Source organism: Equus caballus, chromosome 30 (genome assembly GCF_041296265.1).
Source record: "Equus caballus isolate H_3958 breed thoroughbred chromosome 30, TB-T2T, whole genome shotgun sequence".
Taxonomy (NCBI): Eukaryota; Metazoa; Chordata; class Mammalia; order Perissodactyla; family Equidae; genus Equus; species Equus caballus.
In genome coordinates this window covers 14,405,994-14,433,125 of record NC_091713.1, presented here as the reverse complement: position 1 = coordinate 14,433,125, position 27,132 = coordinate 14,405,994, and the positions used below count along the sequence as shown (strand labels likewise).

Sequence of the window (27,132 nt, the reverse complement as noted above, 5' to 3'; positions counted from 1 at the left end):
GGAGTTTCTTTCCATTAAATTTAGCTATTTGATATAACTGCATTGCCTGTGCGTGGGGACGCGTGTATTTAAGCAGAAGAGCATGTGGAGCAACAGTGTGAGTCTACTGCTCTCTCAGGCCTCCATCCACCTGTGCTCTTGCTTTTTCATCCAGTGGACATCTGCCTGGTTCCAAGCAGCCATGGCCATTGCAGGGCTGACATTCATTCACCTTATGATATACAGAATATCCCAGAAATGCAAGATCAGTTTATCGTTATAAAACCAAACAGATATAATTCATCACATTAAGATATTATAGGAGAAAATTCATGATTACTTCAATAGATGCAGAAAAAAGCAGGGGAGGGGATGACAAGGAGGAGCTCGACAGGCAGAGCTGTTTCCTGAGCAGGGGTGCTCACCCTCACTGTACCCACACATACTCTTTTGTATGTATATCTCACAATAAAAAAGAATGAAAACTGGTTAGATAAAAGACATTACAAATAAAGTTTAAAATAACCCAGAGCCTGGGAGAATCTACTTGTATTATTTATCATCAAAGATTAGTATCCAAAATACATAAACAACTACTTTTAAAATAAGAAAAAGACAACATGTTGGAAAACACATTAGGAAAAATGGGCAAAAGACCTGAGCAAGCATTTCACTACTAATCAGGGAAATGGAAACTAAAATGAGATGCCATGACACACTATCTGCCCTCTGCCCGCTCCCTTCTCAGTAAGCATTGTCACCACCTCCCCCACCATTGGTCACTGACACTGTGGCCCACAGACGTTCCTATAAATTCCTTCCCAGGGATACCTGCTCCCACGGAGCAGAGGAGACATCAGGCAACCCGACTAATGGGAGAATCCCCATCCCACACAGTCCTTTGCAAACCTTGGAACTTGCACAGTATTAAAAGAATATATCCCATTCCAATCTGAAGTACATGGACTACCTCACCAGTCTGCCCGCTGGCACTAACTACGGCGGCCTTCCTGGAACTGCACATGCTCTCGAGGACCTACTGCCTCTGCTGACAACTCTCAAAAGCAGCCTTCTAGTCCAAAGGGAGAACTTCGTGGGCACCCCCTCGTGCACACACGCTATTTTCACTCTAATGACATCAGTCTATTACTATCATTCTTTTTCTTTCTTTTATTTTTTAGGAAGACGATCAAATGCTTCGACCATTTGTACACCAACAGTCACAAATGCTAAAGGACTTTGGGGACCTACTTGAATCCAGCTTGTGGAAACTGAAAAATGATGTTACTCTTATAGTGAAAAAGAAGAGGGAATGTTTACTGCGTGTCGAATAAAGAAGATACACCAACTGAAAACATTTGAGCTGTGAAGATTATTTGTGCAGCTAATGAGCTTATTTAACTTGGCGATCAGAGCTGAATAGTGGACTCAACATATCCAACTCTTTCACTACTTACTCAACCTAATTCTTCTACCATTTTTAAGCAAAACTCCTCTCCTTCAATCTGATCTAAAATCATGTAAAAATGAATCTGTATCCAGGGTGAAGGTGAGGTGGTTACTGGAGGTGAATGGTTAGGGCTCTCAGTTCTGGGATCGGACTGCCTGGAGTTAAATCCATCACTTCTCAATTGTGTGATTTGGGGCAAAAGATGTGCCCTCTCTAAGCCTCTCCTTCCCTATCTGTTATATGGAAATAAGAGTACTTACTGCAGATGGTTAATGTATACAAAGGAATATAAAGTGCTTAGAACAGTGCCTGGCACCCAGAGTCAATCAATAAGCATTTGCCATTAATATTTTCACAATAAACAGTTTGAAACTTCAAATAAAGCTCTTTTGATAAATTTCTTGCTGTGAGAGCTAGAGACAATGGTTATTTCACGCCCCTCACTTTGTATGCTGGCTCTGAACAAATTTGATATTCTACCTCCACTTATTTTCTGTCTTCACAGGTTTATTTTAAATACATACAATCCACTTAGCAGTGTTAGTGCCTGTACTGTGGGATCCATTGGGCACAGGGGCCTGGGGCTGCAGAGTTTGAGTGTTGGTGAGACCTGCCAGGGGTCAGTCCATCTCTAAGGGATCTCGAGTCCACAAAGAATTGACTGATGGGTCTTAGGTAAGACTGACAGGCACTGAGCGCTCTGGGGAAAGACTGTGAAGAAACCTTTTGTGACCAAGGAGACTCCTAATAATGACAACAGCAGTGAGACTTAATGCGTGCTTACCATGTGCCAGGCACTAATCCAAATGCTCAACATCTGTTAGCTTATTTAATTCTCACCATAATGCTATGTGTTCGACACTATTATTTCCCCTGTTTTGAGGCTTTAAAGGTTAAATAAGTGAGGTTTGTCCAGGCCACTGCGAGTAGGCCGTGGGCTCACTCGAGAGACTGCATTCCTACCCACCGTGGTCTGCTGCCTTAACATGCAGGACTATCCCAGGGAGCGGCTGCACTGACTGGCATAAGAAACCAGGATGGAAGAAATAGAGGTGACAACCCAATCCCGGCTCCCTGAAATAGGAAGGCAGGGAAATCAAATGGGATGATGCTGAAACTCTCCTGTCAGGAAAAGCTATCAAGGGCTCCAGGAAGGACTCTCCCTGGGAAGGTGGGGGATCTGGGCTGGTCGTTTCAGCTAAATATCAGGGCCCAACAGCTTATGGGAGAGGCCTGGATTGTGCCTGCAGCTCAGGTCCTGACTGAGCATCCACACATGAACTGAAAAGAACCTGGAACTGTGGAGCCCAAGCATGAAGCTCCCTGTGGTGCTGGCAGGGACAGGGGTCAGCAAAGCCTCACGGAATCCCAGAAAGCCTGTCAGTGAGGCAGAATAGCAGCGAGGCCACGGGAAGCAGGAACGGCTTCTCCCTCCTGGACTGAGCCTCAAAGTTCTTGGACAATTTGCAGATAGTGTATTCCTTGCCTCAAACAAGTAATATACTTTCTGTAAATGAGAACAGGTGGAGACTTGAAGGGTTAAAAAGAAAATTAGAACGAGACACACTTGTATCTCAAGCTGGAGGACGGGGTCACACAGGCTGTCATACATCAGTGTCAACGCTGGAGCAGAACACAGCATTCACTGCAAAGCTGGGAAGACTGCTTATCCAACATTTAGCCTCCCCAGTGGCTCCCAAATGCAGATCTAAGCCAGATTCCGAGGCCCCAATCTCCAGATCTCCTAAATGCAAACCACTGGGGTCCACTGGGGAACCTATTGTTATGAGATTCTGATACGCAGCTAGTCATGAGATCTGCTGCCCCTGTATCATCTCATTTTAGAGATGATAAAAACTTTTCTAAGGTCCCACAAATTAGGGCAGAGTTGAGACCAGATCCACACCAGCCCTGGACAGAGGGAGCAAAGTGAGGACGAACTACCACCAAGAGTCTCCCTCTTCAAGCTGGAGACCTTCTTTCTTCTGTAGGCAGCACAGAGGGTCTCCCCACACAAATAATATTCCTATCTATGTCACGCCTCTCATCGCAGAGTAGAAGTTTCATAAAGGTAGTGGCTGTCCTCTTTATGTAATGAACAGCACAGAACACTGTGTATGTGTTTATTATATGCTTATTACAAAAGGAGAAGTCCTTTGCCTTATTTTAGGGCATCGACAGAAAACCTAGTTAAAATATGAAAAGTAAATTAGACAAAAATTCTACTTAGGCAGTGAAAATCAATAGAAAATAACCAGCTGTATCCTTACAACTAATCACAGGTACAGAAGCAGGGGGACGAATGACAAGCCCAATCATTCACGGTACACAGGTCAGACGGCTCAGGAAGCACATTGCTACCACGACTCAAATACCCAGGGGGACCCAAACACAAAACCACCACTCAACTGACAACCCTTTATTACTCAACTTAGTCCAAAAGCAGTCAGCATAGATAGGCAAAAACTAGGCTAAAATAGCAAAAGAATACAGTTTCATCTGGCAAAGGCCCACAGAATTGACAGGGAAACTCACCAGAAAGTGAGATCCCACTCAGTAGCATGGAAGGAAGCAGCAGGGACTGCCTTACAGAACAAGCCTGGGCACCTCATCAAGGAATCTGTGAGCAACACATACAGACATACCCTCCCCGCCCTCTAATCTGCCAGCTTACTTATAAACACCGACCATGCATTCTTCAATGAAAAAGTCAGTCAAATATCAGTTCTCTCTCACAAGCAATAAAATCACAGAAACATCTAAGATTTGAAATTTAGGGTAAGCTAGTACAATTTCCTGCTTTTAATGTGTACACATTTTAAATTTGACAATCTTTTCCACATACAGTCAGACAGGCTTATAGAAGAATTTCAAATATCAAATAAAAAAGCTGTTAATTCATGCATTTTATGACTTTGGTTAATTCTGTAAATGTTTAGACTTCAGAGCTGCTAATGACACTAAATTCAATGCCACGTTGGTTGAGTCTGTCAATCAACTTTGTTCTGGAGAAAGCTGCTCCAGGTGTGAAGACCCCGCCCCTGTAAGACAATAACAAGATGAAAAGTGCACAAAGCCCATCGCCCGCCCTTTCCTCTGCTCGTGTGATCTGCTGGAAGACTAGCTATCAAGTCACTGCAGAGCTCATGAAAACCTGAGTCCTGATTCCATCATGGACCAGTTTGGGTTCCATTCCTAAAACCAGCTAAATAAGCAAGTAGCTTTACTCAGGAGGAAACCAGCGCCCCAGCAAACCCCTCGAGATGGGTTCAGCGACTAATGGGACTGTTTCCATATACCGGTGTGTTCGAGGGACACACTGAGGGTCACCAACCCGAGTACCTGCTGCTGTTCATACAGACAGTCCTCAGACCCAGGAGGAGGAAATAAGGACCTAAGTGAAATAAATCTGAGTACTCAATTATCAATAAACCACAAACAAGACTTAAACTGGTTAAAAAAGAAGTTTCTTTAAATGTAATGGCTAACATTTATAAAATGCTAAATATTTTCAAAGGGTATACAAGTATTTGAAAAAATTTAATTAGGTTTTGCTCTGTACAATTTTTATGTTTATTACTTAATATTGTTTCGGTCATACCTAAATTCTTTTATTTCTAAGCCTACAGGCCTATGCTCATTTGTAAAGCTGGCCTACTTTTAGGGCAACAGCTAAAGGCTCCAGTAAGACAGTCCACTCGACAAACACCTAGCCAGGAGACCATAAATCAGTTCACGCTGGTGTCAGGGTCCCATTGCCAGCTGTATGGTCTGCAACGATGGGAGTCCTGTGAATACTACTTAACAGCGGGGACCTTTTTTGAGTAATGGGCCCTGGACTTGAGCTATTTTCACAAGGAACCAAAGCCAACTTACATGGCTCTCAAACTTTTCTGTCTCCTCTCATTTACCTCTGCATTGTTCCCAGAGGCCAATAAGGAATTGTCCTTCTCACAATCCTAATTTACCTCTATCTTTGGATCAAAGGGACTGTAAATGCTTACGTGCAGACCTGAAAATTGAATCAAAACAAGCTAAAATATAACATAGATGCAAAAGAGATCTTCAAATTAGAAGAAAACCAGACTTACGCCTTAGGAAGGTCAGAGGCATCACTTAGGAGAGTCAAGGCTGCCTGGACCATGGCTATGGGTGTGGCCACATAGCCAGCCTCTGCGGAAACAGTTATCAAAGACAAAGGAAGTACTCATGAAGTGTGCATTCAACAACACCCAAACATCAAATGGTAGGTTTTATATCTAACTCTAGGTATAAAGAATTTTCTCAATAAATACTCTGTTCACTTCATAACAAAAATAACAATTAACATTTACACAGTACTTATTAAGTGTAAGGAGCTGTATTAAGTGCTCTAAATCTATTACATTCATTTAATTCTCCTAATAATTATATGAGGTTAGTATTATTTTTATCCCCCTTTTACAGATAAGGAAACTGAGGCATAGAGAGGTTAAGCGACTCATCCAAACTCACAAAGTTAGGCAGTGGCTGAGCCAGAATTGCAGCCAGGCAGCTGGCTCCAGTCCACGCTCTCACCCACTACACTGCACTGCCTTGTGACAATAATCAAAGCCAATGATTCTGGTTTCTCGTTTCTCAGTTACTACACTAAACTGATCTTGTTTCTCTATTAATACACTAAACTTCACTTTAAAAAAAGACAGTTTCTTAAAGAAAAACAACTGAGTAACTTTAAAAGAAGTCAAATTTTAAGAAGAAATAACTTTAAAAAAAGTCTATAAGAAAGTGGAACATTAATGTTTACATTTCTGTCAAATAATAAAAACATAGTCAATTTATCTTAAAAATCCAGGTGGGAATTTGAAAAGAAGGCAAGATGCAAAGATATCTTTGCCATCTGGCTTAATTAAAACTACAGAACAGACCCCTATGATGTATCAGGGATGACAGTAATTAAACTTATAATTACACTATAATTCACAAGTGGGACTGTCTCTGTATAGGTCTCTAAAATCTACAGCAAAAGTTCTTGAACTTTTTTGAGTGACCGTTCCTTTTAACAACCTATCAAAAGCTTTTACTCTCCAAAATGTACATGTGCACACACATTTTACAAACAATGTCAGAGTGATCACAGATTCCAAAGAAACCCTGGATCACAGCTTTGATTTATGCTAAAATTATACTGCTTTAAAGTGACCCCTGAGTATGAGAATAAAACAGATAAACATCAACCAGCCCCTTGTCTTATTAATATTAAAATTTGTCATTCAGAACTATTGAATCATACTGAAAAAGAAAATCAGAGGGAGAGAGGCACTAATAAAACTGGATTATACCAATAATTTCAATCCTTCTTTTGACAGAATCATTTATCATTACTTAAATAATCTGTGCAAATTTATTTCTAAAACAACTAAGCTTTAAAAAGAATATATTATAATAATATACCACTTTATAGCTTAAAACAACATAAAACTCCCAAGCATTCTTAGGTCATCCGTGAAATACCTGGTCCTTTCACCTGAGTACAAATTCTGATATTTGGTTTGTTCTTATCGGGCCCAAAGCCTTGGCTGTATCCTTGACCAAAAAATGTCATTGTAAATGATGAGGCATCAATCTGAGAAAACAAAGCAAAGGTTTTATTTAATAGACATGTCATTTCCTCCCTGAACACAATAAAACCTACCATTCTACTTCATATGAGACATTTTCAATAGATAACAACATCAATATTCTATCTGCCATAATATCCTGCCATCTTTTAAGCATGGAGCAAAAAGCTAATTCTTTGAAGACGCAGGTTTTGATGACCGGTGTGATGACGGGGTGAGGGAGGAGGTGAGGAACAGGGACGGGGTGAAGATGATTCTTAGCTTGTGGCTTAAAGAAGGACAGCACCATTAAAACAGGCAGCTTCAGAGGAAAAGCTGGAGGCAGTTTTTATTTTAGGGTGGTAGAAAATGGTAATCTGGTTTTAGATATCTGTTTGAGGTGACAAGACAAAAACAGTCAGCCAGTAAGGGCAATATGGGCCTGGGGCACAGATATATATGCCTCACTCGGAGATATAAAAATTCAATTCAAAAAATTAAATTCTAGGGGCCAGTCTGGTGGCGTAGTGGTTAGGTTTGCGTGCTCCACTTCAGTGTCCCAGGGAAATTAAATTCTAGAAGACTTATCCAAGCACCTTTCACAATCACTCATTTAGAAATACGGTAAAAAAGAATTTAGTCATGGTCAACAAATTATTTATTAAGTATCAACTAAGGGTCAGGTTCTGGGTTACGCCCTGAGGCATAAATAAAATACAGTTCCTGCCTTTCCTGGAACTTACAGTTTAGTGGGGGAGATATATATATAAACAGATCTAGTAACAATATAGATACGAATTAAAAGAGGCAGGACTAGGTCAGAGGAGGGCATTAATAAATCTACGGAGGAGGAGCACAGGGTTTTGAAATACACACACACCACCACCCCCCCACACACACACATTCTAATAGATGTTTATTACACAGAAAAGTAGGGTAGTCCCAGAAAGGAGAAACTATTATTTAAAGGTAAAACCAGACAAGGCTGCCACAAGAAAAGAAAATTACAGGCCAACATCTTTGATGAACATAGACAGAAAAATTGTCAACAAAATATTTGCAAACTGAATTCAATAATACATTAAAAGAATCATATGCCATGATCAAACGGGATTTATTCCAGGGATGCAAGGATGGTTCAACATCCACAAATCAGTCAGTGTGATACAACACATAAACAAAATGAAGGATAAAAATCATATGATCATCTCAACAAACACAGAAAAAGCATTTGACAAAATTCAACATCCATTTATGATAAAAACTCTCAACAAAGCAGGTAAAGCAGGAACATACCGCAACATAATAAAGCCCACATATGACAAGCCCACAGCTAACATTAAACTCAATGGTAAAAAGCTGAAAGCTTTTCCTCTAAGATCAGGAACAAGACAAGGGTGCCTACTTTTGCCACTTTTATTCAACATAGTATTGGAAGTCCTGGCCAGAATAATCAGGCAACAAAAAGAAAGAAAAAGGCATCCAAATTGGAAAGGAAGAAGTAAAACTGTCACTATTGGCAGACGACATATTATATATAGACAATCCTAAAGACTACATCAAAAAACTGTTAGAACTAATAAACAAATCCAGTAAAGTTGCAGGATACATAATCAATACACAAAAATTTGTTGCATTTCTATACAGTAATAACAGAACTTAAGAAAACAATCTCATTTACAATTGCATCAAAAAGAATAAAATGCCTAAGAATAAATTTTAACCAAAAAGGTCAAAGACTTATATATTGAAAACTATAGGACATTAATGAAAGAAATTAAAGAAGACAGAAATAAATGGAAAGATATTCTATGCTCATGAATTGGAAGAATTAATACTGTTAAAATGTCTATACTACCCAAAGCAATCAACAGATTCAATGCAATCCCTATCAAAATTCCAATGGTATTTTTCACAGATATAGAATACACAATCCTAAAATTTATATGGAACTATAAAAGACCCTGAACCAAAGCAATCTTGAGAAAGAACAAAGCTGGAAGCATCACACTCCCTGATTTAAAACCATATTACAAAGCTATAGTAATTAAAACAGTATGGTACTGGCATAAAAACAAAGATCAATGAGCAGAATAGAGAGCTCGAAAATAAACTCATGCATATATAGTCAATTAATTTATGACAAAGGAGCCAAGAATATAAAAATGGGGAATGGACAGTCTCTTCAATAAATGGTGTTGGGAAAATTGGACAGCCACATGCAAAAGAACGAAAGTGGACCACTATCTTATATCATATACAAAACTTAACTCAAAATGGATTAAAGACTTGACAACCAAACCTGAAACCATAAAGCTCCTAGAAGAAAACACAGGCAGTAGGTTCCTTGACATAGGTCTTGGTTATGAATTTTTTAATATGACACCAAAAGCAAAAATAAACAAGTGGGACTACACAAAACTAAAAAATTTCCACACAGCAAAGGAAATCATCAACAAAACGAACTGGCAACCTACTGAATGGGAGAAAACAGTTGCATATCATATATCTGACAAGGAGCTATTATCCAAAATATATAAAGAACTCATACAACTCAATAGCAAAAAACCAATCTGATTAAAAAATGGGCAGGGGCAGGCCCGCTGGCACTGTGGTTAAGTTCACACGCTCTGCTTCAGTGGCCCGGGGTTCACAGGTTCAAATGTCAGATATGGACCTATGCACCGCTCATCAAGCCATGCTGTCGCAGTAACCCACATACAAACTAGAGGAAGTCTGGCACAGATGTCAGCTCAGTGCCAATCTTCCTTACCAAAAAAAAAAAAAAGAAAGAAAGAAAGAAAAAAGGCAGAAGATCTGACTAGACATTTTCCCAGACACATACAAATGGCCAATGGTTACATGAAAAGATGCTCTACATCATTAATCATCAGGGAAATGCAAATCAAAACTACAATAAGATATCACCTCACACCTGTTACAATGGTTATTATCAAAAAAACCCACTAGAAATAACAAGTGTTCGTGAGGATGTGGAGGAAAGGGAACCCTTGTGCACTAGTGGTGGGAATGTAAATTGGTACAGCCATTATGGAAAACAGTATGGAGGTTCCTCAAAAAATTAAAATAGAACTATCATATATATGGTCCAGCAATTCCACTTCTGGGTATTTATCTAAAGAAAATGAAAACACTAATTCAACAACATATCTGCACCCTCATGTTCACTGCAGCATTATTTACAATAGCCAAGATATGGAACCTACATGTCCATCGATGGATGAAGAGACAAATACAATAAAATATTATCCAGCCATAAAAAAGAATGAAATCTTGCCATTTGCAACAACATGGATGGACCTCAAGGGTGTTATGCTAAGTGAAATAAGTCAGAGAAGGACAAATATTGCACGATCTCTCTTACGTGTGAAATCTAAAAAAATATAAACATATATATATATGCAAACTAAGCTCACAGATACAGAGAACAGACACTGGTTGCTGCCAAAGGCTGGGGGTGGGAGGTGGAAGAAATGAGTGAACTATTTTGGAATTTTTTCAGTTTAAATAAATGGAACTAAAAAAAAGAAAGAAAAAGATATGAGCTTTTCAGTACACTTACCAAAATTAAATGACTATTGTTTAAAAGAAGCAATAGAATCAGCTACTCATGTATGTCTAAGGTCATATGCTGTCAAAGGTCAATACCAAAGAAGATGACTTCCAAGTGAAAATGGGAGGAAGCCAAGTTGGATAAGTTTCCCAAAAGAAATCAAGCAGATTTCCTTGGTGCCAAGACATCTGGCAGACTTCTCAGGCATGACTGCTTCTTGTTCCCATTTCTCTCACTTTATCCCACAACATGTAGCCTTATAAACGCTTGGGCATTAAATCATAAACTGTAAGTCAGCTCATGAGATCTGAGCAGCAATTATCATAAAATAATAGAATGGCACCCCGGCCTTTCAAGGCCTGAATGTACACTCTACTCTAAATCTCCTAGAATTAGTGTTGGCCAGCCTCTGAAGTAGAGGAGAAAGAGAAGGGTAAGAGCAGAGAAGAACGGAAAAGAGAAAAGGACAAGGGGAGACGGGGGAGAAGTTGTTGGCTTTGCCTGTCCACCATGGTCCAAGGGAGAGGATATCTTCCAGGCCACCTGAACTGTACCTGTAGTCCATCTGACAGCAGTATCTCTTGTGGAAACTGATTCCTTAGTCAGCAAAAAAAAACCATGTTAATAATTTGTCTACTGTAATTTGCTTAAACGGAGAGAACCAGCAAGCAGGACAATGCCCTGTCCTGAAACTATCCTATCTACCTAATAGATATAGTTCTGACTAAGTTAACTAACTGTATTCTGGTTTATATACCTCAGACTCTTGTGAATTAGCTGGAGTGAGTAACCAGTTCTCCTGGTCATGATAAATCTGGGACAGCGATAAGAACCTGTATCACAATTGGTTAAATTTCAGGGCTGGAATCAGGACCAATGTAAGTTCTTCCTTCTTTTCAAACTCACGCTGCTTCTATACCAGTGGTTCCTAATTTTTTTAATTCAAGGACTGCTTTGGGGAAAAAAAAAGGCAAGAAGGGATGTAGTAGCCTGGTCTATCGCAGTCTAACATGGCTAGAACATACAACTGAAGAGGAATGGGGTGGCACTAACCCCAGCGTCAGAAGTGCAGACAAGGTCAGACATACATGCCAGAAGCTGTCCCCTCCCCAGACTGAGGCACACATGCTACGTGATCATAACTCTCCCAGGCTAGGCACACATTCAGCTTTAGAACAATCTTCAACACAGTCTCCAGGGTGCTACTACCAGTCAATCATAGTTAGCATGAACAATGAAACCCATCTGCCATTCAGGACTAGGTCATGAAGGGCCTCACACCTCCAGAGATGGACTTCCAGCCAGTGGTGCTCTGGGGGTGTGAACCAAAATCACCCAAACCTGACATGGAACCTTCCTACCTCCACATCAGGGATTCACAAACTTGTCAGCACATTAGCATCACTGGGGAGCTTTTAAAAAGCCCAATACCCAAGCCACATTCTAGACCAAACCCAAATCTCTGGTCATCAGTTTTGGGTTCTCTCCCAAAGTTAAGAATCACTGCTCTATACTTCCAGGCCCCACCCCACACCTACTGAGTCAGATGTCCAGATGCTAGGGTCAGGACACGTGTTTGAAAAAAGCTCCCTGTGTGATTCTAACATATAAAGTCCCAGATAAAAATCACTGCCAAAGCAGTAAGTCAGGGAAGCATTTTAAAGAAGTTGATAACAGAGTCAGATTTGTGTCACAGATCTCTTGAACAGCAGGGGGAAGATGGATTAGAAAGAAATCACAGGACAGCTATGCACAGTTCATTCCAGAGATAAGGGCCTGCATTATCAACAGAGTGAAAAGACAACCCAAAGAACGGGAGGAAATATTTTCAAATCACCTATCTGATAAGGTATTAATATCCAGAATATAAAGAGAACTCCTAAAACTCGACAACAAAAACACAAACAACCGATTCAAAAATGGGTGAAGGACTTGAATAGACGTTTCTCTAAAGATATACAAACGGCCAATAGACACATGCAAAGACGTTCTACATCACTAATCATCAGGAAAATGCAAATCAAAACCATAATGAGATACCACCTCACCCCAATAGGATGGCTACTATAAAAAAAAACAAACAGGAAATAACACGTGTTGACAAGGATATGGAGAAACTGGAACCCTTGTGCACAGTTGGTAGGAAGGTAAAATGGTGCAGCTGCAGTGGAAAACAGTTTGGAGGTTCCTCAAAAAATTAAAAATAGAATTACCATAGGATCCAACAATTGCACTTCTGGGTATACACCCAAACAAAGTGAGAGTATGGTCTTGAGATATTTGCACACTCATGTTCATAGCAGCACTATTCACAATAGCCAAAAGGTGGAGGTAACCCAAATGTCCATGGAAGGATGAATGGATAAGCAAAATGTGGTGTGTATACACACACACACACACACACATATATACACATACACACAATGGAGTATTATTTAGCCTTAAAAAAGAAGGAAATTCTGACACATGCTCCAACACAGATGAACCTTGAGGACATTACGCTAAGTGAAATAAGCCAGTCACAAAAAAACAAACACTGTATGACTCCATTTATATGAGGAACTTAGTCAAAAATCATAGAGACAGAAAGAAGAATGGTGCTAGACAGGAGCTGGAGGAAGAGGAGAAAGGAGTTATTATTTCACGGGTATAGAGTTTCAGTTTTGCAAGAGAAAAGAATTCTGGAAATGGACGGTAGTGATGGTTACATAACAGTATGAATATACTTGATACCACTGAACAATAAAAAATGGCTTAGACAATAAATTTTATGTTATGTGCATTTTACCACAATTAGAAAAAAAAAAAAGAGAGAGATAAGAGCCTGAACCAAGGCAGCTGTGACAGATTTGGAGAAAAATCTAGAATGATGCCTACGTTTGTGACGGGGCAGATGACAGAGTCACTAACTGAGATGGGAAATACAGAAGGAAGAAGAGGGTCTGGGGGAAAGAAGTTCAGATTTTGACGTGTTAAATCTGAAGTACTTGAGGGATACACAGGTCAAGGCCTCTAGTAAAATAGCTGGATATGTAAATCTGGAGACTAAGTGTGCCTGTAAGAGCACTGGTGAGATCACTTAGGGAGGGTGAGCGAGAAGTGGGCCAAGGATGGAACCCTGGGGATGATCAACATCTAAGAAGTAGAAAGAAGTGAGGATACAGCAAAGGAAGAGAAGGAATAGAGCAGAAACTCTGAAGAGCAATGATCTCAGAAGCCAAGGGAAATGAATATTTCAAGGACAATAATGTCAAAGAGAATAGACTAACTGAGGATTAAAGGAGCCAGCCCCGTGGCTGAGTGGTTAAGTTCGGCAGCCCAGGGTTTCACCGGTTCAGATCTTGGGCGCAGACACGGCACCACTCATCAGGCCATGCTGAGTCAGCGTCCCACATGCCACAGCTAGAAGGACCCGCAACTAAAAATACACAACCATGTACCGGGGGGCTTTGGGGAGAAAAAGGAAAAATAAAATCTTTTAAAAAAATAAACGAATAAGGTTTCAAAGCATGCAATGCACTTAGCAGTTGTAAGGCTAATAGTGACTTTAACAAGGGGACAGTGAAGGGTGAAGGAAGGGTTGAGGACTCTTTTTTAGGTTGGAAAAGGCACTGGCATGTTTATAGGAGGAGGAGAAAGAAGCTGTATGGAGGAGGAGGAGAATTTACAGGAGAGAAAAGGAATGATCAACTGATGAAGTCAGGAGGGAATCTAATCGAAAGTAGCAGGAACGGTAAAGACTCAGGCTGTTTGACTCCAGGATCCACCACATTCTAGCTATGTGAACTGGGGCAAATAACACCCTCTCTGACTACTTCCCGAATTTTAAAAAGTGGATGATAATAATACCTTGACCTAAATGGTTGTTGGAGGACTAAATGAAACGTAAAGCACTTAGCCACACACCTGCCACACAAAGACGCCTGCATTTTAAAGAGCAGAGGCAGCAGGATTAGTCTTGTACAGGAGAATACTTCTCTGAGCGAGGAGGAAAGAAGGTGCAGATGGGAGCAATGGCAATAGGTCTGAGGACAGGAATCTGAGGGAGTGCACAACGGGGTTCTCAATCCCATCAGTAAAGAGGGACTTGTGATAACTGCAGGTAGGGAAGAGAGTCGGGCTGGGCAGATTGTGAAAACAGCCCCTGAGAGGAGATGGAGAGATGACTAATGAAAAGTAAAAGGATCAGCAAGTGATGCTAAAAGTTCCACTGAGGGGCAAGCACGAATTTGTGGTGCTAGCCTCCCCTCAGCGGTGGAATGCTCCCCCGCAGTACCTCGTATCAAGGGGATGAAGGCTAGACGACCCAAGGCCTGACTCAGGGTTGGGATCTGTAAGTCAAACGGTAGAAAACGAAGCAGTCACATTGTTGAGGATATTGGACAGACAGTAATTCAATTTATCCACCATGGGGATCCAGGGTGTGTGCAAGAGGAAGGAGAAGAGAAGCTTGGGGGAGACGGGGAGGAGGTAAAAAGGAGGAGATAACAGAGGAGAAAAATGGAAGAGCAAAAATATTTGAAATCTATATCAAATAAAGAGAACACAATTTCTGGAGCCAGATGGCTGGGTTCTCACCAGTTTGGCCATTTACTTGCGATAGGACCTTGGGAAAGTTTCTTAGCATCTCTGTGCCTCAGTTTCCTCATCTGTAAAATGGTGATAATACCTACCTCAAGAGATGTTCAAAAAGACTAAGTGATATAATTTATATAAAGAATGTAAAAGAGCTTTTGAAACATAGTAAGTGCCCCATCAAGTCTTAGCTGTTATTGTCACTGCACTGACGAAAAGTAAAAACAAAACAAAGAAAAACATTATTTTAAAGAACTGGGTACAAAAGAAAAGGTTACCTGTTTTTGTGTTGGACCTTGTTTGGAAAAATAACCAAAGGAGAAGAGCCATGGGAACTAAGGGGAAAAAAAAAACCCTCAGTGATATTTTCTTAAACTCATGGAAAATACTTCTAAATATCTAATTTCATAAAAATATTACTTACTTTTATGAGAAGTTGCCTTCCAATGCCAAACTTCACAAAGAATAAGAAGAAAAGGCCTGCAAACATCAGCTTAATAACAGAGGTGATGCCTCCCACAGTTACATAGGCAGCATACTGAACCTAGACAAAGAGTACAAAGTCAGAAAGTTACTCCCTACTTTTTTAGACCAAGTAATACAAAAATGTTAGCTACTTATAACTTACTCTGTAGTTATAGATATTGAACAAAAGCAGGCGACACTTTATGAATGTGTTATATTCATATATTCAAGCTTCTGAAAGCTTGTTCAGAAACCAGACATTGAGAGAATTTTTTTTTAAAGATTGGCACCTGAGCTAACAACCGTTGCCAATCTTTTTTTTTTTTTTTTTCCCTTCTTTTTCTTCTTCTTCTCCCCAAAGCCCCCAGTACATAGTTGTATATTCTAGCTGTAGGTCCTTCTGGTTGTGCTATGTCGGATGCTGCCTCAGCATGGCCTGACAAGTGGTGCCATGTCTGCTCCCAGGATCTAAACCAGCGAAACCTTGGGTCACCGAAGTGGAGAGCGTGAACTCGACCACTCGGCCACGGGGCCAGCACCAGGAGAATATTTTTTAAAGAAAGTGTTGCAAATGGTAATTAGCTTCCGTTACTTGAACACAGAAGTCCATGTAATCTATATATAAAAAGTCCACAATAATATACCTGAGTATAGCAAGTATACATTACAGAACGTAGACAACACTTTCAACCTCTTCTATGAGAAAATACTCTGTTATCTTTTAACTTGCGATAGTTTCCTCTTCAAGTCTCAGCAGTGGGAACAATTACTTCCTTCTCCAAAAGGAGTAGGACAGTACTGCAGAGGTAGCAAGGAGAGAAGAAAGAAGAACCCAGACATCTCCACAAGCAATAGAAAATATTCTAGCAGCTGAAACTCTAAATAAGATTGTCCGGTGTTAGGCACCAGGAGTTCCTGTACTGAACTTGCGGTTTGGTGTTACATTAAAAAGCTATTCAGATCTGAATTACAGGGGGTGGCTACCACCACCCCACAAAATGCAAAATGCTCCACACTATTGATTCTGTATACTTTCAGAAACTGAAACATGCCTTCATTAGCTCTTTCTTTGCTTTATAAACATAAAAATCCTACATTAAACAGATAGGGGAACTGTAACAAACATAGAATACTCTTTACTAAAAATTAAATCATAGGGACCAGCCTGGTGGCATAGCGGTTAAGTCTGGATGCTCCACTTTGGTGGCTCAGGGTTCGTGGGTTTGGATCCTGGGCACGTACCAACACACCCCTCATTAAGCCATGCTGTGGTGGTGTCCCACATACAAAATAGAGGAAGACAGGCACAAGTGTTAGCTCAGGGCCAGTCTTCCTCAAGCAAAAAGAGGAAGATTGGCAACGGATGTTAGCTCAGGGCCAATCTTCTTCACCAAAATATATACATAAATTGCATACACTTACAGGTGATTCCTCTAAATTTTCATGCAAGTAACGCTGAGTCCGTCTCACAACAGACACATCCGCTCCCATGAAAGGAATGGAATAGCTGTTGAGTTCTCTGCAGTAAGAAATTGGCCACCTGCAAGACAGACTCATGTTGCATTTTCTTCATTTGCAGTGATCACAACTTTAACTGGCACATTTCTGAATAAAAATTTTAACTTTTCTGGAGGCAGTAAAAACAATGATGACAGATCTGCTCTTAGTTAAAATTTATTTCAGTATTTGTTCTTTGTTCTCTATACCTAGACCCAAAAAAGTGACAAGTGGAACAGTGTGGTATTCCTCACACCATGGGCACTTAACACATGTAGTTTAACTAGGTTTTGCCCCATCAATTTCCCTAGACAATGATAAAAAGAACATACATTTCAACTGCCAAACTCTTGAGTTTAGAGTTCTCACATATAAATATTATTAATAGACTGAATGATTAATCTACATAAATCATCACACTTTAAGATGGTGATTTTACTACATAAAATGTAATTGACATTTAATTTTGATATTGACAGTGAAGAATCATAAAATTCATTTTTGCCCAGGGTCTGAATGTATTACTATATATGAAGTACTTAAGCTTAGGGTAACATATTAATTATAGTTTATTTACCTTTGGAAACAATCCTGAACTTACTACAAAATAGTCTCCAGGCTTTTCTTAGTAGCACACTTTATTAATAGCCAGATCAACAACAATATACTTCAACTAGATATACCAAAGAATAGATTTTGAGTTAACATACCTTCTTTTCAATTTTGGACCAACAATTGGGACAGGTTTCAGATTTGACTCATTTCGTAGTTTTTTCAAATTACTCTGATCTCCAAAACCATAAATTGCTGACTTCCAGGTACCATCATGAATGCACATCCCCTAAGAAAATAATTCAAGAAAGAGTTAAAGAAACATGTCTTAAGCAATAATTGCTAAAATGTAAAGCCAAGTAACTTCTAACTGACACGAGGAATATTTCACCTCTACTTGAGCAGGCATCATCCCTTATTCAATAATCTTGAGATGAACTTTCATGACTGGCTAGGGACCAGTAACACTCATTAGTTTGACTATATTCAATATTTACACCAAGATATGCCCTTTCTTCTTCCCTCTTACCATCATTTATGCTCTTTTTATAATAAAGCCATTGAGTTTCACGTCACCATTTTCACTCAACTGACCATATGCTTCAAAATTAACCTTTCTAATCTCTATCCCTATGTTGATTTCCCAAAATTTCAAGACACGTTCACAAACACATTTATGCATATGTATACAACGTACTGCCATCTATTCCTTCCTTGTTGTACTTGGTGCCCCACCCGCCCCCACATCCCTTATTCCAGCCCCAAGTTATATAGATGTCTTCCACAGAAGTGTTGTTAAAATAATTTAAAAATTAATACGATTTATATTTTAATTTCTTTCCCTAATTCCTCAAATTCTTTCTGGTACTGTACTCAGCATAGAATCCTTGCTTGATCTTACCAGACTCTAATTCATCCACCTAGTTTTCATCTCTTTCATGAGACTCTCAGCTTTTGGTGCCTTCCATTCTCCCAATATAATCACCCTCCCACAACTCTCACTCCAACTCCAATTAGGAATGAGGGGGAGAAAGAAGAGCACAGGTGTAACCTCAGAACTTACAGTCTTAATGCCGACCCTGCTTCAGCTAACTTCTAGGTGGGCCTTTTAATTCTCTATTATGTAAATATTTTAAACTTAATTTATAATTTTGATTGTATATAACTGTATTATGTCCTGCCTTATATGTTGTTTACCTTGTTTGAATGAACAAAGCCATTTAGAAAGATTCAAAACCAACTTTGAAAGAGGAATACCAGTAAAGCAGATGTGAAGATATTGTTGATTGCTAATAAGCAGAATAAGAGAAACAATAAAACCATCAGAATATTTGGGTTTTTATATCTTAGCTTTGATGACATTGAAAAGCAGAGACACCAAACCAATTTTCCATTTTGATACAGATGAATTTCCTCTGTTTTGCTAAAACTAAAACAGAGCTAAAAGTCTTGAGGGTTTGATTTGTGAAACTATTCTAAATGTGGGCCAATTCGACCTATGTGCAAACATAAAGACTAGCAAACACCAGCAGAAAATGGCGTTTTAAAAACCTAAGAATATCTTCTTATACAAATAAGCCACCAGAAACGCAAAAATTACCTTCTATTTTTAAACTGTTACCTTATTTCGTTGAAAAATATAACATAAAGAAAAGTGCACAAGACATCTGTGTACGCTGTAATGAAAAGATGAAGCAAACACCCACGCAGCCCAGAAGGGCCCCCTCCTGCCCGCCTTCACGGTGATCAAGAAAAGCCCTTGCTTTCTTCAGGTTCCCACCTAGGTGTTTATTCCTGAACAGTACATTGAGTTTTGCCTGTGTCTAAACTTTACAGGAAAGGAATCATACAGTAGATATTCCTTGACTTTGGCTTCTTCTGCTCAGAACCATGATATTAGGATCCATCATGTCTTAGAAGTAACTCCTACTCTGCAACTGACCTTTCCATTTTGTTAATGGGGTCTTTTTCTTTTCTTTTTGTGGCTGTGATAAATTTTATTTAATACTTACGTGTACCCTGGTCTCATTGTGTCAACCAGGATTGAAAACTGACTGAGTATATATAATATGACTATAGAACTGTGATAAAAGAATTGCCCCAGGAAAGGTCCTTCAGATTTTTTTTTAATTGAGGTTATAATAGTTTACAACATTGTGAAATTTCAGTTGTACATTATTGTTTGTCAGTCATCTTATAGGTGCGCCCCTTTACCCTTTGTGCCCACCTCCCATGCCCCTTTCCCCTGGTAACCACTAAATAGTTCTCTTTGTCCATGTGTTTGTTTATCTTCCACATATGAGTGAAATCATACAGCATTTTTCTTTCTCTATCTGGTTTATTTTGCTTAACATAATACCGTCAAGATCCATTTATGTTGTTGTGAATGGGACAATTTTGTCATTTTTTATGGCTGAGTAGTATTCCGTTGTGTGTGTGTGTGTGTGTGTGTGTGTGTGTGTGTGTGTATCATATCTTCTTTATCCAGTCATCATTTGATGGGCACTTAGGTTGCTTCCATGTCTTGGCTATTGTGAATAATGCTGCAATGAACATAGGGGTGCATAAGTCTCTCTGAATTGCTGATTTCAAGTTCTTTGGATAGATACACAGTAGTGGGATGGCTGGGTCATATGGTACTTCTATTTTTAGTTTTTTGAGAAATCTCCATACTGTTTTCCAAAGAGACTGAACCAGTTTGCATTCCCACCAGGAGTGTGTGAGGGTTCCCTTTTCTGCACAACCTCTCCAACACTTGTTATTTTTTGTCTTGGTTATTATAGCCATTCTAATGGGTGTAAGGTGGTATCTCATTGTAGTTTTGATTTGCATTTCCCTGATGATCAGTAATGATGAGCATCTTTTTGCATGCCTGTTGGCCATCTGTATATCTTCTTTGGAGAAATGTCTGTTCACATCCTCTGTCCAATTTTTGATCAGGTTGTTTGTTTTTTTGTTGTTGGTTGTGTGAGTTCTTTATATATTATGGAGATTAACCCTTTGTCGATATATGATTTGTAAATATTTTTTCACAGTTGGTAGGTTGTCTTTTGTTTCAATCTTGGTTTCCCCTGCCTTGTAGAAGCTCTTCAGTCTGATGAAGTCCCACTTGTTTATTTATTCTTCTGTTTCCCTTGTCCGAGAAGACATGGTGTCCAAAAAGATCCTTTTAAGACTGATGTCAAAGAGTGTACTGCCCATATTTTCTTCTAGAAGTTTTATAGTTGCAGGTATTACCTTCAAGTCTTTGATCCATTTTGAGTTTATTTTTGGGAATGGTATAAGAGAATGATCTACTTTCATTATTTTACATGTGGCTGTCCAGTTTTCCCAACATTAATGGTGTCTTTTGATAAACAGACATTCTCAATTTAAATGTACACAAATTTATCACTTTTTCTTTGTATTTAATACCTTCTCTGTCTCTTTTAAAAAGCCATTCCCTGTATAGCATAGTGACTATAGTTAATACTGTATTGCATATTTAAAAGTTCTCATCACAAGAAAAAAAATTCGTAACTATATATGGTGACAAATGTTAATTAGACTTACTGTGATGATCATTTTGCAATATATAAAAATATCAAGTCATTCTGCTGTACACCTGAAACTAATACACCATGTTATATGTCAATTTTTCCTCAATTAAAAAAATAAATAAAATTTATTTCTATGGGGGAAATAAAAGAAGCCATTCCTGACCTTGAGGCCATGAAATATGTCATCTTCTAAAAGCTTTACTATTTTGCCTTTCACATTTAGGTCTATAATCCACCTAAACTTGATTTTCGTACATAGGGCAAAATATGAGCCTGATTTCTCTTTTTCTCCATAGAGATACCCAATTGTCCCAGCATCATCTCCTGAAAAGCACTTTTACCATAAATCAAGTGTCTATATATGCACGAAGTACTCTGCGCTCTTTATGCTGTTTCTCTGGCCTACTGATATCCCTCTGCCAATGTAACACACTGACTCAATATTCTGGATATCCCAAAGTGTTTTTCTACCTTATTCTCCTTCAAAAAACGTCTTGGTTATTCTTGGCCCTCTGCATTTCCACATAAATTTTAGAATTAGCTTGTCAAGTTGCATACCAAAACAAAACAAACAAACCCTCTTTGCGATTCTGATTGGATTATATGAGATTATAGATCAATTTGAAGAAAACTGACATCTTAACAAAATTGAGTGTTCCAATCCATGAATATGGTAGATTCTTCCATTTATTTGTCTTCTTTAAGGTCTCTCACTAACATTTTATAGCTTTCTTTACAGAAATATTGCACATTTTCTATTACTTATTCTTAGGTACTTGATTTTTCTATGCCATTATAAATAGCATCTTTTTTAAAAAAAATCCATTTTCTAACTGTAGCTGGTATGCAGAAATGCAACTGATTTTTATATAAATTTTGTATCCAGCAACAATAAAGACTAGAGGGAAAATAAATTGAGCCAAGAATAGAAAAACAATAGAGAAAAATCAATAAAATAAAAAATTGGTTCTTAGAGGAAATCAACCAAATTGACAAGCCTTTAGCTAGACTGACCAAAAAAAAAGAGAGAGGAGAGAAAACTCAAACTACGAAAATCAGGAATCAAAGAAAGGACATTAATACCAACTTTACATAAATAAAAAGGAGTATAAGGGAATACTATGAACAATGGCATGCCAACAAATTAGACAACCTAGAGGAAATGCATGAATTCCTAGAAAGAAACTTATGGATCGAATTGCGTCCCCCTAAAATTTATGTTGAAGGCCTAACCTCCAGTACCTCAGAATGTGACCTTATTGGGAAATAGGGTTGCTGTAGATGTAATTAGTTAAGATGAGGTCCTACTTGAGGAGGTGGACCCCCAATCCAAAACGACTGGTGTCCTCATAAAAAGAAGAACTTTGGACATAGACATACGCACAGGGAGTACATCACGTGAAGACAAAGGCAGAGATTGGAGTGATGCGGTTACAAGCTAAGGAACATCAAAATAACAGAAAATCCTAATAAACCTATAAAAAGTAATGACATTGAATTAGTCATCAAAAAACCTCCCACAATGAAAAAGCCAGGTCCAGATGATTTCACTGATGAATTCTACCAAATATTTAAAGAAGTAACACTAGTTCTTTACAAACTCTTCCCCAAAAGGTCAGTATTAATTAGCCTGATACCAAAACCAGAAAGACACCACCAGAAAACTACAGACCAACATTCCTTATAAATATAGATGCAAAAATAATCATCAAAAAATACTAGCAAACTAAATCCAGCAATATATAGAAAGGTATATACTATGATCAAGTGGGATTTATCCCAGGAATGCAAAGTTGGTGTAACATATGCAAATCAATCTCATGTAATACACTCTAAGAATAGACTAAAAACAAAACCTGCAGGTCATCTCAATAGAACGTCATCTCCATACAACATAATACTCTTCAATTAAAAGCACTCAGCAAACCAGGAATAGAAGATTAAAAGCATCTACGAAAACCCTCAGCTAATATCATACTTAATGGCAAAAGCCCGAAATATTTCTAAGATCAGGAACAAGGCAAAGATGTCAGCTCTTGCTACTTCTGTTCACCATTGTGCTGAAGGGTCTAGCCATCGCAATTAGGTAAGAAAGAGAATTTTTCCAGCTATTTATGAAACTCTTTTATTAATTCTAATATTGCCTGCAGATTCTTTTGAATTTTCTACATTCACAATTCTATCATCTGCCGAAGACAATTTTGTTTCTTCCTTTCTAATCTATATACAGTTTATTTCCTTTTTCCTACCTGACTGCTCTGGATAGGATCTTGTTGAAGTAATGATACTGTGCACCCAAGTCTTATTCCTGAGCTTAGAGCAAAAGTTTTCAGTGCACTGGCTATCATATTTGTTCTAGCTTTTTTTTAAAAAGATAATGTTCCCTTCTACTCCTAGTTTGCTATACGATTTAATAGCAAATGGATGCTACATCTTAGCAAAAGCTTTTTCTCTATTTACTGAGATGATCATATGATTTTCCTCCTTTAACCTGTTAATGAGGTGAATTACAGTGATTATACAATGTTACACCTTGCATTCCTTCTCTAAAACCAACTTGGTCAAAAGTTATTCTTCTTCCTATATATTACTGCTTTTAATTTGCTAATATTTTATTTAGTATTTTTACATCTATGTTCCTATGAAACTGCACTGTACTTTTCCATTTTGAATTGTTGTTGTAGGGTTTGGTTGCTGAAGTTAACCTTGTTAATCAATCATTCAACAAATACTTACTGAGCTGCTATTATGTGACTATCACTGCTAGGTGCTTGGTGAATTAAACAGAGAAAGGTCCATCTATTTGCAGTGCTCATATTTCAGAAAGGGTGAAATAATCAATAAAAAAAAATGGAGAATTTAGAAGGTGAGAAGTACTATAGGAAAAAAGAAAAAGGAGAGTAGGTAAGATGAATTGGGACTGCTAGGCAGAGGATTAGTTTACAATTTAAAATAGGGTGGTCAGGGTAGGCTTCATCAGGAAAGTGATATTTGAGAAAAGACGTGAAGGAAGTGAGGGAGTTAGTCATGCAAGTATCTCTGAGAACTATTTTCAGGTAAAGGGTACAGCCAGCACAGAGGCCCTACAGCAGAAGCGTGCTGGCGTGTTCAGGAGTAGCACAGAGGTCAGTGTAACTGAAGAGTGAACACGGAACAAAGGGTGGGAGAGGAGGTTGGAGAGGAAACTGTGGCTAGACCACTTTTAACCTTGCATGCTACTGTAAGGACTTTGGCTTTCATTCTGAATGCAATAGGGAGCCACTGAAGAATTCTGAGCTAAGGAAGGACAGGATTGGAGTTATGTTTAAAAAGGATCATCCTGGCTGTTGTATTGAGCACAGACTGTAGGGGAATAGGTGGTAGCAAGAGAAGTGGTGAAACATGGTCAGATTCTGATACATTTTGAAGGCAGAATCCACAGGATTTCCTGAGAGACTGGATATGGGTTTCAGAGAGAGGAGACAGCAATGACCTCACTGTTTGACCTGAATATTTGGAAGGACATTTCACCGTCAAATGAAACTGATAAAATAAGCTGTGGTTAGAGAGCATTTGGGAAGGAAAAGCAGGAGGTCAGTTATGGACAAGTACAGTTTGAGATGTCTATCAAATGTTCAATTGGAGATGTCAATTAGGCAACAGGATATCTTAAGTCCAGCGTTTAGGAAAAAGGTCTGGGTTGATGATACAAATTTGGAATAAATTTCTTAATACCCAAATATACAGAGATTTTCTTGTAATCTCTTCATCGATTTCTAGTATAACTGCATCACACTCTCGAACATACTCTAGAACAGGGGTTGGCAAACTATTTCTGTAAAAGGTCAGACTAAATGTTTTAGGCTTTGCAGGGCACACATGGGCTCTGCTGCATGTCTTCTTTGTTTCTTATTATAGCCCTTTAAAAAGGAAAAATTCCTTCTTAGCTTACAGGCCACAGAAAAGCAGGCAAGGTCCTGACCCCTGCTCTAGAGCTACCCTATCCAGTGCGGAAGCCAGCACAGAGCACACGTGAGACAGTCCCCACTGTGGAAGACCTGCTGCTCTTCTGGAGTACACGACTTCAAGCCTCTGGAGTGCTTCGAGTCTTGGCCAGCAGATAGTCTATGTTCCATTTTTCACATAAAATAAACAGGGTAAGGAGCGGCAGGAGAATAAGCTAGTGTCAAGGGTTGCACAGAGTTAAGGGAATTATCTCTGTCCCATCCTTGTGAAATAAAGGCTCTGTATTTTGCTTCAAGGGGAATCAGAGGGAGCTGCATTGATGTGGATGCTTCAACTTTCTTGTTCTGAGTTAAGCCCCAGCTTTAAGTCCTTATAGTAACTGTGGACAGCAATAACAAAACGGAGTAACTATTTAGGCCTGTAAAATGAAGCTGGGAGGGCATCAAGGAAGTGGAGCTTATGCATGCCTCTACCCAGACGGAATGCAACTTTTTAACTGTATTTCACTGCTGTCACTGTGACCTTTCAAGCACAGATAAGGACTTTTTGCCTTAGAGATGGCCTTAGCAACCAATCATGTATATCCAAGAAGTAACAGCTGTCGCTGGCACCAATCACAATTCTTGCAAAACAACCTATGTAATTGATCTCTTTTTGCCTTTATAAACCCTTGTCTCCTTTGTCTTCCTTGGAATATATTTTGGGTTTCTACCTGACTCTGTGTCTCCTGAATTGCAATTCTAATCATCCAAATAAATATCTGCTATTTAAATTGCAGTGGATTTTTGGGCCAGCCCTGGTGGCCTGGGGGTTAAGTTCGGCGTGCTCCACTTCAGCAGCCTGGGTTTGGACCTACACCACTTGTCTGATAGTGGCCAGGCTGTGGCAGTGGCCCACATAAAAAGAAAAAAGGCAGAAAACTGGCGATGGATGTTAGCTCAGGGTGAATCTTCCTCAGCAAAAAAAAAATAAAAAAATAAATTGTAGCAGATTTTTCCTCAGTCAACATAATATTTAATAACATTTATTGAGCAATTACTAAGTACCAACCACAGTTCTCATTTATATTCACTGACTAATTCTCATAGCAACAATATGAAGCAGATACTGTTATCATCTCCTATGAATGAAGGACATGAGGCACACAGAGAATAAGTTAACTTGCCCAAGGGCACATCACTGAAAAGTGGCAGACACGGAACTCAAGCCCAGGCAATCTAGTTTCAACATCTGTACTCTTAACCACTCCGGGAAAGATTCCTGACTTTACTTGGTAAGAACCATCTACTCAGCAGCTCTTTTATTGCGTCTAGTAAAGGGAAGAGACCTTCATTAGCTCTATCTGGTCTTTCCGATTGCAACACCTGCTGCTCTTTCAAAAGAAGCCTCTTTTCTAGCTCTACTTATCTTCTGTCTCCCTGCAGGGGACATCTGTTTTTTGTCAGTCCTGCACTATTTCCCTGCAACTCCCTATCCCATCTTCTGCTTAGAAAACTCTCTTTCCTATCTGGAACTTATTCCATGTTGTTCAGATGGGCTTGACCCTATGATCTTCCCTCCAGAGGCTCATGACCCAGGCCTCGGTAATCTGATTACTCCATTACTCCAGGTCACACCGACTGGCTCAAGAATGGCCAAATGACCCAATACCTGACTAATCTTCCCTATTATTTGATACATAAATTGCGGTAGCTGTTCCTGGGAAATCATGCACCTTAAGGATAATGTTTACCTGGGGCTTTCAGCACCTTCCCTGCCATGTCAAGAGCCTACACAGAGGAACACAGAAGAAGTGAAAGAGACAGAAAGAGGAAAGAAAAAAAAAAGAGCTCTGATAATACCACTTGAACACCTAGATCCAGCCATACTAGTCTTGGCAGACGTTTGGTGACATGAATCAATAAATTCCTTTCGTTGTGTTGGTTTAAACCAGGTTGAGCTGGGTTTCTAACACATGCTAATGTTTCTAACATTCTA

The 27,132-nt window shown here is 39.1% G+C and overlaps 2 protein-coding genes across 6 annotated transcripts in view; one reads left to right on the top strand and one right to left on the bottom strand.

Annotated features, from left to right (window-relative positions):
- The window catches only part of KIF28 (kinesin family member 28), a 65,550-nt gene extending 61,870 nt beyond the window's left edge, over positions 1-3,680 (top strand). For both annotated transcript variants that reach the window (XM_014738011.3, XM_070255767.1), the window contains exon 23: positions 1,161-3,680. In XM_014738011.3, coding sequence (XP_014593497.3) covers positions 1,161-1,313 — 153 coding nt within the window. In that variant the 3' untranslated portion in view covers positions 1,314-3,680. The remainder of the gene's footprint in view (positions 1-1,160) is intronic.
- Positions 3,681-3,833: 153 nt separating this feature from the next.
- The window catches only part of SCCPDH (saccharopine dehydrogenase (putative)), a 39,007-nt gene continuing 15,708 nt past the window's right edge, over positions 3,834-27,132 (bottom strand). For 2 of the 4 annotated variants that reach the window (XM_070255768.1, XM_023632637.2), the window contains exons 6-12: positions 17,830-17,960; positions 17,045-17,162; positions 15,582-15,701; positions 15,436-15,492; positions 6,923-7,034; positions 5,521-5,602; positions 3,834-4,470 (exon numbers count right to left, since the gene is read on the bottom strand). In XM_070255768.1, the coding sequence (XP_070111869.1) occupies positions 4,365-4,470; positions 5,521-5,602; positions 6,923-7,034; positions 15,436-15,492; positions 15,582-15,701; positions 17,045-17,162; positions 17,830-17,960 (726 nt within the window). In that variant the 3' untranslated portion in view covers positions 3,834-4,364. The remainder of the gene's footprint in view (positions 4,471-5,520; positions 5,603-6,922; positions 7,035-15,435; positions 15,493-15,581; positions 15,702-17,044; positions 17,163-17,829; positions 17,961-27,132) is intronic. The other 2 variants (XM_070255769.1, XM_023632638.2) reach the window with 1 other exon arrangement.